A 14,895-nucleotide genomic window follows, 5' to 3' on the forward strand; every position below is an offset into this window, starting at 1 on the left:
AGAGCCCACCAAGATCCCTAAGTGCAGAGTCAGAAGGAAGCCCTGAGCATAACCTGGTGTTACCCAAAACCAAAAACCAAAAAACAAAAGTAATATTGCTTCTTCTGCCTCATGTGTTCTCTGTATTTTATGTTCCTCTGAAAAAATTGCCAAACTTTCATAATTAGTTGTGGCAGTATACTAGGATGTATGTGTGTGTGTATGTGCGTATCTTAGTACATAGCTAGGACATAGATAATGAGAGTATACTCTCATAATTAGTTGTAGCTGTATACTAGGACATGTCTACATATATACTATATAGTATACAGCTAGGATATAGATAAATATGAGAATATACTCTCATAACCAGTTGTGACTGTACTAGGATGTGTGTGTGTGTGTGTGTGTGTGTGTGTGTGTGTGTGTGTAGTGTATTTATTTTATTTGTTTTGGGGCCACATCTGGTAGTGCTCAGGGCTTACTCTTGACTCTCTGTCAGGGATCACTCCTAGTGGGCTTAGGGGACCATATAGGATGCCAAGGATCAAACTTGGTTTGGCTGCATGCAAGGTTAGTACCCTCCCTGCTGTGCTATTGCTCCAGCCCTGCTAGTGTATTTTTTAAAGTTGGTACTTAATGTAGAACACACAGCTTCTAAAACAGTGATTTTGTATATAGGAATGCGATTTAACTACCTTATTTCTAGAAATATCTAGAAATGTGATTTAACAACCTTATTGATGTATCTCAGACTTTAGCCACCTAGATCTTTTTCTAGTTTTCTGTCAAATTGTTTTTCCTTATGTTTAGCTACTTTGTCTTTGTTATAAGTAAAATAAAGAATATTATATCCCCTCAAGTTTCATTTTAATAGAACAGGCTAACCTTTTTTTTTCCTGTTAAACTCACTGAAAAGTTAACTTTAGATTTGTCTTTTGTAAAATTTCTTAATGCTTTTTGAGTGAGTTATTTGGTGAGTACCTTTTTTCACTGTCGTCTAAATATTGTAAAAATATCAAAGATGACATACTTTTGAACTGAGGGCCTAAACTAATTCCCTACATGTTGTTCTTTGCTAAATGGTAAAACTCAATTTTAGCATTTTTAATAACATTTAGTCCAATAATTCTATGAGGTATCTACATAGCTACTAAACAAAAAGGAAGAAGTAATTTTGGACCAATTTATTTGGTTTTGGGATCACACCCAGCAGTGCTCAGTTCTCTCTCCTGTTAACCGCTGTACACTCAGGAATCATTCCTGCTGGGGTGCAGGGGATGGCATGGGATGCCAGGTCAGCTGCATGCAAGCAAGTAACCTACCAGCTGTGCTATCACTCTAGCCCCAGCACCAGTTTATTTTTTAGTAATGGTTGGTTTTTTTTTTTTTTTACTTCATACCAGTCAATCGAATACTCTCGGTAGCTTGCCGGCCAAACACAGTAACAACAAAGTCTCCAATGGAGACATTACTGGGCCCACTCGAGCAAATCGATAATCAACGGGAGGGCCTTTACCTTTACCAGATAATGATTTTCCTTGGGATAAATGGTATTTTTTGTTTGTTTGGGGACCACATCTGACAATGTTCAGGGGTTACTTCTGACTCTGCACTCAGAAGTTACTCCGGGCAGTGCTGGGGGTACCATATGTGATGAGGAGGATTGAGCCCAGGTCAGTTGTCTGCAAGGCAAGCACTCTATTACTGTACTATTGCTCCAGGTCCCAGGATAAACGACAAATAGTTGTTAATATTTTTCATTTTTTAACTACGAAGATAACATTTGCTTATCTTCTTCACTCTCCTTTGGTTCCTCAAAGATAGTGAAAAGTTGGTCAGAAGATATTTCCACCTTTGGGGAAGGCTCTTCACTTGCAGATAGCCAACTTGGGTTCAACCCCTGCTAACTGCACATGGTCCCCAGGGCATGACCAGGAGTAAGTCCTGAGCACAGAGTCAAGAATAAGCCCTAACTACCAGCCAGGTGTGGCCTGAAAAAACAACTACTAAATGCCTAGTAATAATCTAGTTTTTAAAACGTTACTTAGTTTGTTAAAATATTACTTATTTAATAGTAAATTGTTAAATGAGAAAGATTGCAAGCATAGCTAACCTAAGGCTTTTCAAGAGCATTTAGTATTTTCAGTGCCTGGTTAGGGTTTTATATAGTAAGCCTAAGTATTTAAGTAAGTAGTAATAAGGGATTTCTTGGGCAATAGGTAGTCAATATGAATGTTTGGTAGTATGGAAATAGAATTTATAGAATTTCACAAATAAACATGGATCGGAGGGAAAGGCAGAGAAGAAATGAAGATGACTCAGGTTTCAGTCAGAGTTATCAAGAGGATGGCAGCATGATCTAGAAGTTAGGGAGCATTGTCCTGGCTAAAAATCAGATGCCAGCAGAATGATCACATCATGTGTCTGGCAAATATTTGAAAGTTAAAAGTAGAACTCAAGCTAAATATTTAAGACAATGCTACAGAATAACTACTATACGTTGCACAGTATAGTTAAAACTTTGTTCTTTTTTTGTTACCATATGTAGGTTCCTTAATAGTTTGAGGTAACATGTATTTAAAACACCCAGTATTTTAATAAGGAGGTATAAATGTCGGTTTCTTTTCTTCTCTGTTTGGTGATAGGTGACTTTTAAGGAAGAATTAGAGAAAGAAGAGCCTGGACAAGCATGTACAATTAGAATAGGAGAAAAAGAGAAGGTACCGTCAAGGTTAGGATATAAACCAAGAAAAAAAGTCATGGGAGCAGAGTTTCAAGAAATAGCTGTGATTGGAAGAGCAGGTTGAACAGTAGTCAGAGACACTTATTTCAGTTGCATATCATATTGGAAGACAGATGGAGAGGGTTTTAAAAAAGAAAAAAAAAACGGAATCAGTGACAACTTAAGGACAGTTTCAGAGATAGCAATGAGCGTGGCTTAAGTAGTTTGATGGAGTAAATCTTAAATGGTGATAAGATTTGCCTAGGGAAGTCTGGTTGTAGTAAAATCGAAGAAGTAGGCTTGGTTTTTATTCAGCTACAGGAGCCTTTTTTTAGTAATGATACGATTGTTTATAAATGGAAAAGTAAGACAGAGATCTTGAAAACGAGGGACAAGGGGCTGGAGAGATAGCACATCGGGTAGGGCGTTTGCCTTGCACGCGGCTGACCCGGGTTTGATTCCCAGCATCCCATATGGTCCCCTGAGCACCTCCAGGAATAACTCCTGAGTGCAGAGCCAGGAGTAAACCCCTGTGCATTGCCAGGTGTGACCCAAAAAAGAAAAAAAAAAGAAAATGAGGAACAGAAAATTAGGTTTGGGCTTTTTCATACTACTGATTTTCATTGGGGGCAAGGAGTGTGTATGGTTCTTATGGGTACCTGGGGCCACTCCCAGGTGTCCTTGGCCCTTGGTCTGTGCTGCTGGGACCCAGCTCTGCTGGGGCCTGCCTTGGCCACACTGGCACCCTGGCTGTGCTGGTGGCACTGTGCTGAACTAGGAATTGACCTCAGGCCTCCAACCCACCAGGCATGTGCTCTCTCGCCTTTTCAACTATCTCCTGGGCTCTCACTACTGACTTTTCAAGGGAGAATTACTGTTAACTATAGTTTGAAACAAAAATTAATGCCAAAATAGCATTTAATTATTATTTCTGTGCTTTTATGCTAGATTTAATCAGATATTAATTTTTTTCTGTATAATAAGACTTTTCCTTCTTCATTCTAGGTCAACTTTCCTTCTATGATGCAAACTCAAAGCAGTTGTTATATTCCTTTAAGACAAAATTTACTCAGCCAGTGCTACCTGGTTTCATGGTTAGTATTTAAGTTATATTTTATTTGGTTTAGCAACATTAAGAAGAGCCTATGTTATATATTTGCACCAGCTGATGTCTTGCTTTTTGATTCTCTTCCCCCAGTTTGCCTTTCCTAAATCTGTTACTCTGAAATTTTTTTTGCATATTTTATTGAAGTAAATGGTAATAAAAATACACAAACCATAATATGTAGTTTTGATGAATTTTCACAGAACTGAACTCAGTTTCTTTTCTCCATTGATTTATTCTGGCACCTATCTGCTAGGTATTTTAAGTAACTATTTTTGTTAATTGTTGAAATACATCCCCAAAATAGTATAGTAGTTGTATAGCCAAAGAGTTGCTTTCCCCCTTATTCTATTTTAGAAGTTATTATTAATGAACCTGCTAGCTTAAAAAATTATAATGTTAATTTTGTAGTTATAAATTTCACGGGCCAGTAAACTCTTTAGTAAAAAAAAAGGTAAAGGCCCTCCCGTTGATCATCGATTTGCTCGAGCGGGCCCAGTAACGTCTCCATTGGAGACTTTGTTGTTACTGTGTCTGGCATATCAAATATGTCACGGGGAGCTTGCCAGGCTCTGCCGTGCAGGCGAGATACTCTCGGTAGCTTGCCGGGCTCTCCGAGAGGGGCGGAGGAATTGAACTCGGATTGGCCATGTTGGCTGCGTGCAAGGCAAACGCCCTACCGCTGTGCTATCGCTCCAGCCCTAACTCTTTTGTACAATATCCTAATTTATTAGCAAATATCGAATACTTCAGGTTAAAATCAAGGAATATATAAAATCATGAAGCCAGGGCGAGTCTCCAAACTTAGAGAACTTCTGGAGTCTCCCTGGCTTTAAGATTTTCTGCTGTATGTGGCAGTTGAGATTGTTTAAATAACCTGTTCTTGTATATTTTCATTCTCTTAATTTCCAGATCAGTTATTCTTCATTTGATTGAATATTAATTTTCCTCTTCACAATTTTGGGGGGCTAAGTTGTCCTCTCATCAGGGCTCAGGGGACCTGGAGGCTACTCAGGATGGTACTCAGTGAACCGGCCTGGATAATCTATGCCATAGGGTCCTTGCTATAGGTCAGGCCTGGCCATTCGATGCTGCTCTGACCCACTAAGGTGGGGTCTATTAGGGACACCTTTACAGTATTTGGAGCCTGCCAAGGCTACGTCCAGCAGTGCTTGGGGACCAAGTAGTGTCAGGGAATAACTCAAGCCTGATACATGCAAGGTGTGTTTACCTGACTCCTGAGCTATTCCTCTAGCCCCAGCAAAACAGTGTTTTTTTTTAATAAACTCACTTGTTCCCAATAAATGGACGCTATCAGGTCTATTTGGATATTACTATTTGTGTTTTTTGTGTAAGTTCACCTTAATGTTCTTGGTAACATATTTAGGCAGAAACTAATAGATTTTTCTCTGTTTGCAGAGTGTTAAAAATTTGTGGGAATAGTGGTTTGGGCCCTGCTAGGCATTGCTCGGGGGCTGCTCCTGGCGCTGCTTAGGTATTGTGCCTGGGGATCATATGCTTGCCCATGGGCTGCATACATGGCATGCATTTTAATTTTTGTACTCCCCAGTTCGAGGGCTTTTAAATACTCAGTCTCAAACCACACCTTATTATAAAAATTGAAAGCAATAATTAGGATAACAGAGTTGGCTCTTTGATCTCTTCCTTTGGTCCTGAAGTTTAGCATAAGTAACGAATGCCAGCACTTTTGCTTATGCAGTGTTTCCCAAATAGGGCAATACTGCCCCCCCACCTCCACCCCTAGGTAGAGTGGGGAGGGGTGGTAGAAATCATGGGTACAAAAGGACAGAGAGAGAGAGAGAGAGAGAGAGAGAAGAGAAGAGGAGGGGAGGGGAGGGGAGGGGAGGGGAGGAGAGAGAGGGGAGGGGAGGGGAGGAGAGAGAGGGGAGGGGAGGGGAGGAGAGAGGGGAGAGGAGAGGAGAGGAGAGGAGAGGAGAGGAGAGGAGAGGAGAGGAGAGGAGAGGAGAGGAGAGGAGAGGAGAGGAGAGGGAGAAAGAAGAGAGAGAGAGAGAGAAGAGAAGAGGAGGGGAGGGGAGGGGAGGGGAGGGGAGGGGAGAGAGAATGGGGATAGTGGGTAGGAGGGAAACTGGTGAACTGGTGACATTGGTGGTGGGAAATGTACACTGGGTGGTACAAGGGATGGGTGTGGGAACACTTGTGACCAAAACCCGATCATGAGCAACTGTGTATCTGATGGTAGTTTAATTAAAAAATAAATGCCATGGGTGCAATTGGAGGGTGATTTCTGTTTGCTTAAAGGAGATAGATTTCCAGTGGGACACAGTCATCTTTCTTCTGAAAGGGGTGGTTTGCTAAATAAATTTGGCAGCATCTGGCCTAGAATAATCCAACTTTATAAGTTCCTGCCACCAGCCCTTAGTTTCTTCTGCAGTGTGACTATCCAGTGACCTGTTTTTGTCTTCTTTGTGGAACCAAACGTGGCAGTGCTCAGGGTCTACTCTGGTCTCTTTGCTTGGGGTTTCCTGCTTCTGGTCGTGCAAATCATACACTCAGCCCAGTAAGTTCTGTCTTTGGCCTGCTCCGTAAGTTCATAGACTCTGTACTTCTAAAACACACTGGATTTAGCTTTTCTATCACCCCTCAATTCGAACATGGCAGTTATCAGTTTGGAACTTGTTGATACTCATATGCATGGCGCTTTGCCTTTGAAACAGAAATGTAAAAATCCCTTAAGTTCTGTTTTGATTAACATTCTTATATTTTCTACTTTTCTTTTCTTAGGTTTGGTGTGGTGGACTGTCTTTGAGTACCGGAATGCAGGTTCCAAGTGCTGTGAGAACACTTCAGAAAACTGAAAATGGAATGACCGGTTCAACTGGCAGTCTAACCAATGTTACTCAGTAATGCTACTCAGAATTGTGTCCCCCAACATCTCACCATTTTGATTGGGTGGCCCTTTCTGGGTCGTGACTAATCACAGAACTTAAAAGTGTTGGAAATCAGGTTGACTACATTCTGCTTTACAACTTGGAATCTGTTGGCATCATGAATCTTGTATGAAGCCTTTATAGGAACCTAACGTGCAATACCATAGAAGCAAGCGTAGACAAAGCAGGAAACTCATGTATTGAAAGAGTAAAATGAAAAAAAAAAGCAGTGTTTAAATAGGTATAAAGAAACTCAGTTTTGTGTTTTCTAGGTTACTTTGTCTCTTCCAATATGTTTAACTACACATGGGTAGCCCTAGGGCCTGGGGTTGAAAAGCATTTAAATCTTGCCTTTTTGTTATACTTTTTAAGAAACCTAATTACTTCCTGTTGTTTTGTTCTTTCACTGAAGCTTTAAAAACACACTGTCCTCTAAGGCTTTGAAAAATTAAAATACTTGGTTATAGTAAGATTTTCTTAACCATGTTTATTTTCCCTGTCCCCTTAGTTTTAAGTTGTTACTGGAGAGATTAGAAATAATTTCTCTTTTTCAGCTATTGTGATAGTTCTCTTTTGGTTGAAAGTCAAAACAGAGAATGGATAGGAAGTTTCTAGATATATTAGCTTAAAATTACCTCAGTTGTTTTTTTATGTCTTCTACACTGATAGTGACAAAGGAATATTCTTTGTTTCCCTGTATTAGATTTATTTTGTCTTTTTTGGGATGATAAGATTTTCCAAAGCTTTATATTTTCTTATTTTGTTGTCTGGTTTAATAGTTATGTAGTTTAATGAAATCACCTTTAATAGTTATCTTTGGTCAAATTCCCACTTTGAATTTGGAAATAATAATAATATACTGATTTTTATCATATCTAGTAGGGATGAAATTTTATTAAAATTAGGAGCTAGAGAGGACCGGAGAGGTAGTTTCAGGGCTTAAGGCACTTGCTTTACATGTAGGACACTCTGGTTCAATTTCTGGCCCCACATGTGGCCTCCTTAGCACTGCCAACAGAGACCCCCCCTTCCCCTCAAAAAAAATGTCAGAAGGTAGAAAAACTTATATTGTTCCACTTTTGTCTTAAGAGGTATATGTTATAAGTGGAGTTGTCTAAAATTTCTTTAATGAAGTAATTCATGTCTGCTTTTTAATAATAGATGAAATGACTGAAACAATTGAAAAATTGTTTTGAAAAATTGCATATCTGACTTTTTAAATGTTTTCAATGAGTTTTCAAACATTCGGAGGTTATTTTTCTCTTAATTTTCTTGCCAAATTTAATTTGATTTTTTTACAGGGAGTCATTTTTCTGACTATGAACATTCATTTTCAAACTTAGGGGAAATATGCTAAATGGTGGGTAAAACCCATGTTTTTTGAGCAGAACAAAACTGGGTTTTTTTTTTTTTTCTCAGTTGATTACAACCTGTAACCATTCCTTGGATCCAAACTAAAAGTTGTAATTACAGTATTTAAGAATTTATTGAGCATTATAAAGAGATCCTTATTTGTATTTTAATTGGTTTTTGAAACTTGTTATGTCAACTTTCTTTTATTCTCATTTTAAGTACCTTTAGCTATAACACCTTCTCCCAAGAAGAGGCTATTGCTGCTTACATTTGAGTTGTCTCTGTAGAAGAGTGATAACTTTTTTTTCAAGTTTACTGTTAGAAATTTTAGTCATAGATAAATCCAAATGAGGAAAACTATTTGAATTGGAATATCATTTTTTGGAGGACATTCATATCTGCATCATTATCTAATGATATACTGGTAATTTTTTAGACATAATTCAGTGTAGGAAATGACATATATCGAGATACCATTTTGATTCTCTAAACAACATTTTTGCATTTCTGTTTCTTCTAAGGATTTTAAGAAATATTTGGATCCTTTGTTATTCTTATAAAGATTATTCTAGGACTTAAGGAAATAGGATATTATAATTCCCTTTCACAGAGTCTAACCTTAAAAGCAGTAGTTTAGTGCTCAGGCTGCTTTATGTGAAATAACACTAGTACATTTTAGCAGAAACAACACAGAAAAAGCCAGAAATTGTACTATAAAGTTTTTTACTAATGTCTTATATAATTGTGTCTTCTCACTAATTCAGTGCCTTCTTCCTCCAAGCATACTTTTTCCTCTAATTCCCCATGCAGTGTTAACTGATATTTAAGCCAGAGACCATTATGTTGTACAAATAAGGGCCTTCTATTGTAGGGAAATGGGGAAAAAGAAGTATTAATCAGGGGCTGGAGGAAGACATAAAACTTTATCATATGCTCATGTTTTCATTTGAAATACTTCATAAAATTTTTTCTAATATTCATTTAGAAAATTCACTCAAAATACTATGACTGCTTTAAAATAAGTCTGAGGTCTTCCTCTTGCTGCTTTTTAAAGGTCTCAAAACTGAAATTTCTGGAGTTTGTGTTTTTTAAGTTTATGTTAAGATGGAGAAATTTTGATGCCCTCATGTTCAAACGATAAAATAAGCAATTGTAGTGCCTAATTTAAGTAGTCTCAAATTACATAAGTTGGCCAAAAACATTGATGTTTTAATTTAAAATATTGAGTGCTTTTGATCAATTACGTACATCACAGAAAGATAACATAACCCTCAAACGTTCTGTTTTTATTTGTTTTGGGTCACACCCGGCAATGCTCAGGGGTTACTCCTGGGTCTTTACTCAGGAATCATTCCTAGCAGTGCTCAGGGGACCATATGGGATTCCAGGGTTTGAACCCAGGTTGGCCATGTGCAAGGCAAACGCCCTGCCCGCCGTACTGTCACTCTGCCCCCCCCCCCACGCACATTTTTAATTGACTTATTTACTCTTTACTTATACAGGTCTAACATGTTGATTTCTGTAAAAGAATTCATGAAACATTGATTGTGGTAGATATATCGTACTTAGAAAACATTTGTTTCAAAACAGTATTCACCTAGTATTGCATTTTTCTTTAAGCAGTTAAATTCCTTACCAGTTTTAGTAAACGATATGAAGAAATGAAGGATTAAAAAAAAAGAAGAGGAAGAAATGAAGGATTGCCTTAAGCACTTTAGAAGTTTTATTACAACTCATTTTGACTCTTTGGACTGACCTTGTCTCCTGTATCTTTAACTTACAGTAAATATGTTTATGCCAAGGAGTTCATAACTGAATGCATGTTGAAATATAAAGAATATATGTGATTCATTGAGTGTTACAGATGTAAATAAGTGGACTGGAAAGTATTAAAAATTGTAAAAAGTAACAAATTGGAAGTATTGGGGGCATGTCTCTCTGAACTGATTTTAATTTTGATGGCCTCTGTATCACTTTAAGAAACCGTAAAATGCTGCTGTCCAGCTAGAGTTGGCCTACTTTGTTCAGTAGTCATTTTGCCCCATGCTATCATCTAAAGAAACATACTGGCTTGATTTTATTTCCTCATTTATGAAATTAAGCATAAATAGTGTCATGTATTTTTGGAACTTTTGTGATCCTCGGTAGCATAAGTAGTTAGTAATTTGTAATGAAATTTTTAATTAGGCTGATATTCTATTCCATGACTTACAAAGAATCGCTCATTTTTCTCTGTATATTTTTTTCATAAATTAGGAGTTCATTATATGTTGTCTTTTGTTTCTTTCAGAAACACAAAAATTTTTCAGAAAATACATGAAACATGATTATTCACAAGTATTAATTTTGGAAGAGGACATTGTAGACATTTATTATAAAATGATCCTATTAAACTATCTTTATTTTCAAGTCATCATAATTCCCTTTTTTAAAATCCCATGCTTGTTATAATCAGTGTTCATTAGCTACAAATTATAAAACTCACAATATGTAACTGATGTGGCAGTCATACTTTGTATTAAGATTTCCAAAATCAGTAGTTTATCATATGTGTATAGTTTTGCTGCTTGGTATGACAAAGTTTGGACCTTAAAAACAATGTTTTGCTAATAAAACAGAAATTTTAAAGGTAAACTTTTTATAGTTTGTAAAATATTCAAATTAACAATATAATTTGGCTTACTTTTATATAGTCACATAAAATGGGATTGGGAAAGTATCTTGATTTTATTTTTACACTGGATATATTCTTTTAGAGAAATGTATGATCAGCATTAAATTTGTTTTAACATCCAAGTCATCATAAAGTTACATTATTTTTAACCAAAAATGTATTTCATAATGCTGGTACCAGAACACCATAAGAAATCACATATGTTTCATTTATTATCACAAAGATTACCTCATTTTAGTACAGTTTGTTTTATGTATATTTTACAATATTCACATATGCAAATATTTGTGGTTATGATATGTGACCTGTAATGTTCGATTAAATGCTTTGAGCTTTTTGAGTAATCTGGAGTTTAAATGAATTCTATGCATTTTTTAAAGATACTGTTGGGCACACTATATAAAGGTTAATGGTGGCTTAAAAATAAATTGACAGCAATTTCTGTACTTTTTCAGATAATCCAGTTTTTAATTAAAATCGTATTTTATTTTTGAGTCAATGTAAGATACTCACTTTGAAGTCAGTTATTTCAAATGTTTGTTTAACTTGATATATTTTTACAGTTTTACTTGTTTAATAGAAGTTGATCCTTATCAATGAATGTGTAGAGGATTTCAAAATATGTAGAGTAGAAGCAGAGGTAGGTGAATGTGTTTGCTTCGGTTTGGAGCCAAGTTTGGACTACTTTAAAATTAAGTCATATTATGGGTCAGAGAAATAGCTTGGCGGGCTAGGCAGCTAGTGTACATCATGTTTGCATGCAGGAAGCTTGGGCTTGATCCCTGGCACTGCATGGTCACCCAGCACTGAACTGGGAGTAGCCTCTGAGCATCATTCAATGTTGCCTAAAAACTATATAAAAAAAAAAAAAGAAAGAAAAGAAAAAGATCCAATAGGTAAAAGGTATTTTTATGGGCATTACAATTTTTTTGAAAACCTAAGGACATGAAAATACATAATATTTTAAAAGAAAACCATTTCCAGTATATCTAAAGGTACCAAAGCATGGAGTCCATCTTTTAAAGGAGACTCTTACTATAAATATGTAATGGCTAAAATTTAAAGTAATGTATATTAAGCAAGGCTTTAAAATATCTCTAAATGATACATATTTGGGGTTCATTTCACTTAAGGTATTTAAAATAAGTCACCTTAGCTGTAACATACTGGATCTGTAGCCCCTATATTTCTCACTTTTCATTTTGCACCTCAGTTGCCTTACACAAAATGATTATAAAATATTAAGTCTGCCTCACAGGGCTCTTGTGAAGTATAAAACAAACTGGAATAAGTAAAATTGCTTCAACAGTAACATATTATGTAATTGTATGGTAATATTTTCAATTAAAAATGGATTTTAAATGTTTAGATACTTCTAGATTCCCTTTTATTTAGTTAAAGCATGTGCGTGCTTAAAGTTAGTTTCACCAGGACTTGAGAAGTGATTCTTGAAAAACAACAATCCTGGAAGAAAATGCCCTCTAAAATTTTTTTTGTTTGTGCTGTCTTTTTAGTATTTTTTTCTCCTGAAGCCTTTAACTCTGTAGCAAGACTTCCTAGAACTTAAAAATTTCTCCTGCAGCTTTAGTGTATCAAAACAGAGTACTGGCATAAATAGATGAACCAAGCTGTTTCCATTCAGATTCTGGTGCTTTGAATTTATGAATGCTCATACTACACACAAAGACTGAATTTGACCTAAGTTCTTTCTAGATGTAAGAAATTTTTTTTCTGTAAGAAAATTTTTGTCATTGAATAAAGAACAAAATATATATGTGCCCACTTAACATTTGACAAGTTTGTTGCATTGTCATTAAAAAAAAACGCATTTCAAAACTTTGTTAACCTGGATATCATTTATATTTCTTCATACTTGTTTTGTTTCATATTGGAAATACTAAATGGCTTATTGGTTGTTTTAATCGACCAGAATATTTGATCTGGTTTTGGACATCGGACACAGGTTTGAGATGCAGCACTGATAATTTTAATTCCTCAGGTTTAACTTATGTTATACTAGAAGGCATTAATTAACTACTTACAATATATCCTGTACTGGGGCCAGAGTGATAGTACAATAGGTAAAGTATTTGCCTTGCCTGCAGCCTACCTGGATTTGATCCCTATTAACGTGGTCCCCTGAGTATCCCATATGTAATCCCTGAGTGCAGAGCCAGGATTAAGCCCTGAGCACTTCTGTAGCTCAAAAACAAACAAAAACCCCAGTATATTCAGTGCTGTTAACTGGTGTTTTGATAAGCCTCATTTTCCCTGGAAACAAGACCAGGCTTCTCAAGTGGCTTTTTAAAATTTTAGAATATTCAGAATAACTTGATGTTAAAATGACTGTATGTTCTGTATATATGTGTATATATATATATATATATATATATATATATATATCACTGTATCACTGTCCTCCTATTGTTCATCGATTTACTTGAGCGGGCCCAGTAACGTCTCCATTGGAGACTTTGTTGTTACTGTGTTTGGTATATCAAATACATCACGGGTAGCTTGCCAGGCTCTGCCATGCGGGCAAGATACTCTCAGTAGCTTGCCGGGCTCTCCAAGAGGGGCGGAGGAATTGAATTTGGGTCGGCCATGTTGGCTGCGTGCAAGGCAAACGCCCTACTGCTGTGCTATCGCTCCACCCCATGTTCTGTATAAAATGACCAAACTACCACTGTAGCACTGTCCTCCCATTGTTCATCGATTTGCTTGAGTGGGCACCAGTAACGTCTCCATTGTGAAACTTGTTACTGTTTTTGGCATATTGAATACCCCATGGGGAGCTTGCCAGGCTCTGCTGTGCAGGCGAACCAAACTAAATTCTTTAAAATACACCAGTAATAAGGGTCAGAGATGACACAACAAGTAGGGTGTTTGCCTTGCACGTGGTTGACCCAAGTTCTATCCCCGGCCTCCCATCTGGTCCCCCAAGCATAGTCAGGAATGATTCCTGAGTGCAGAGCCAGAGAAAGCCCCAAGCATCTCTGGGTATGCCCTAAAACAAAACAAAAAGCACCTGTAACATCTCATTAAGAATTTTGACTCTTTTCTGCTGGTCTTTCCCGTCAGTGCTGGAATTTACCAATTCTCGTGAAATTTTCAATTCATATGAAATTTATCAATTCTCCTGAATGGGATGGGAAGACTAAAAATAGCCATAGTCTCCTCATCTCCAAAATTTTATAGCTGTGCTCTTTGACAGAACTCATACAATGATGGAATGTTTTAGTTTCTGATTTTGAGATCTGTGACATCTTGGTAGATCGTAACTAAGAAAATAGGAATCTTCAGTCTTTCTACAATATATATTAGAATTTGAGACCAGTTTACATAAATATTTATTAAATGAGATGAACTCTTAAGTAAAATTATTTTCACCTAGATAAGTATGAAGGCCGAGGAATGGAGATTGGATAGTTCTGAGTCATGGAAGGAGTGTGAAAAATACACTGAGAGACCTGTACCCTCCATACAGTGGACAGAGTGAAGGGTGTGACCCAAGGGAACAATTTAGTAATGTCAAGATTTCAAATACTCATGTTTCAAAATTTAATTCTATTTCTAGATTCCTCTTACATATATAAGCCATCATTCATTGCAGTTTTCAGGACAAACAAGTATATGCAACATAATTGTTCACTGAAGACTAGGCAGCCAGAATTTCAAAGGCTGCCCTTAAAAACTTGCCACCCCATTGGTAGGTAATTGTCTAGATAGATTCTGCATGTCTGTGTCATTCCCCTTCTGCCATAAATGGTATAAATACATAGGCCGTTATGGAAATGGATTTCCTCAAATAGAACCCTTTTCTTGGTATTCCAGTCCTGTGCTTGACCAGATCCCTGTGGAGTAAGAGCTCAGGGGATTGTGTGCACTCTGTTTTTCTGTACCAGTGTTTCCTTTATAATCCCAAACCCTAAATACATTTACATTGACACAAGTAGTGTTTATGCCCCAGGATGAATGTTTTTATGGTACCCGCCACAACTGCTTGAAAACATGTTACCAATGAATGATATCTATGGTGTGAAATGCCAAGCAAGCCCAACTGTATGATGCCATGAGCGTGAACCTGTGCCTAGACAAGTAATGCCTGGTATTATTTTTTAAAATAAACCTACACGTGTACATAGTTCTA

The 14,895-nt window shown here is 36.9% G+C and overlaps 1 protein-coding gene across 3 annotated transcripts in view; it reads left to right on the forward strand.

Moving 5' to 3' along the window:
* The window catches only part of FSD1L (fibronectin type III and SPRY domain containing 1 like), a 55,949-nt gene extending 46,437 nt beyond the window's left edge, over positions 1 to 9,512 (forward strand). For all 3 annotated transcript variants that reach the window (XM_056117352.1, XM_056117353.1, XM_056117354.1), the window contains 2 exons: positions 3,710 to 3,798; positions 6,573 to 9,512. In XM_056117352.1, coding sequence (XP_055973327.1) covers positions 3,710 to 3,798; positions 6,573 to 6,695 — 212 coding nt within the window. In that variant the 3' untranslated portion in view covers positions 6,696 to 9,512. The remainder of the gene's footprint in view (positions 1 to 3,709; positions 3,799 to 6,572) is intronic.
* The last annotated feature ends 5,383 nt before the right edge of the window (positions 9,513 to 14,895 follow it).

Source organism: Sorex fumeus, unplaced genomic scaffold (genome assembly GCF_029834395.1).
Source record: "Sorex fumeus unplaced genomic scaffold, SorFum_2.1 ptg000034l, whole genome shotgun sequence".
NCBI classification, from domain to species: domain Eukaryota; kingdom Metazoa; phylum Chordata; class Mammalia; order Eulipotyphla; family Soricidae; genus Sorex; species Sorex fumeus.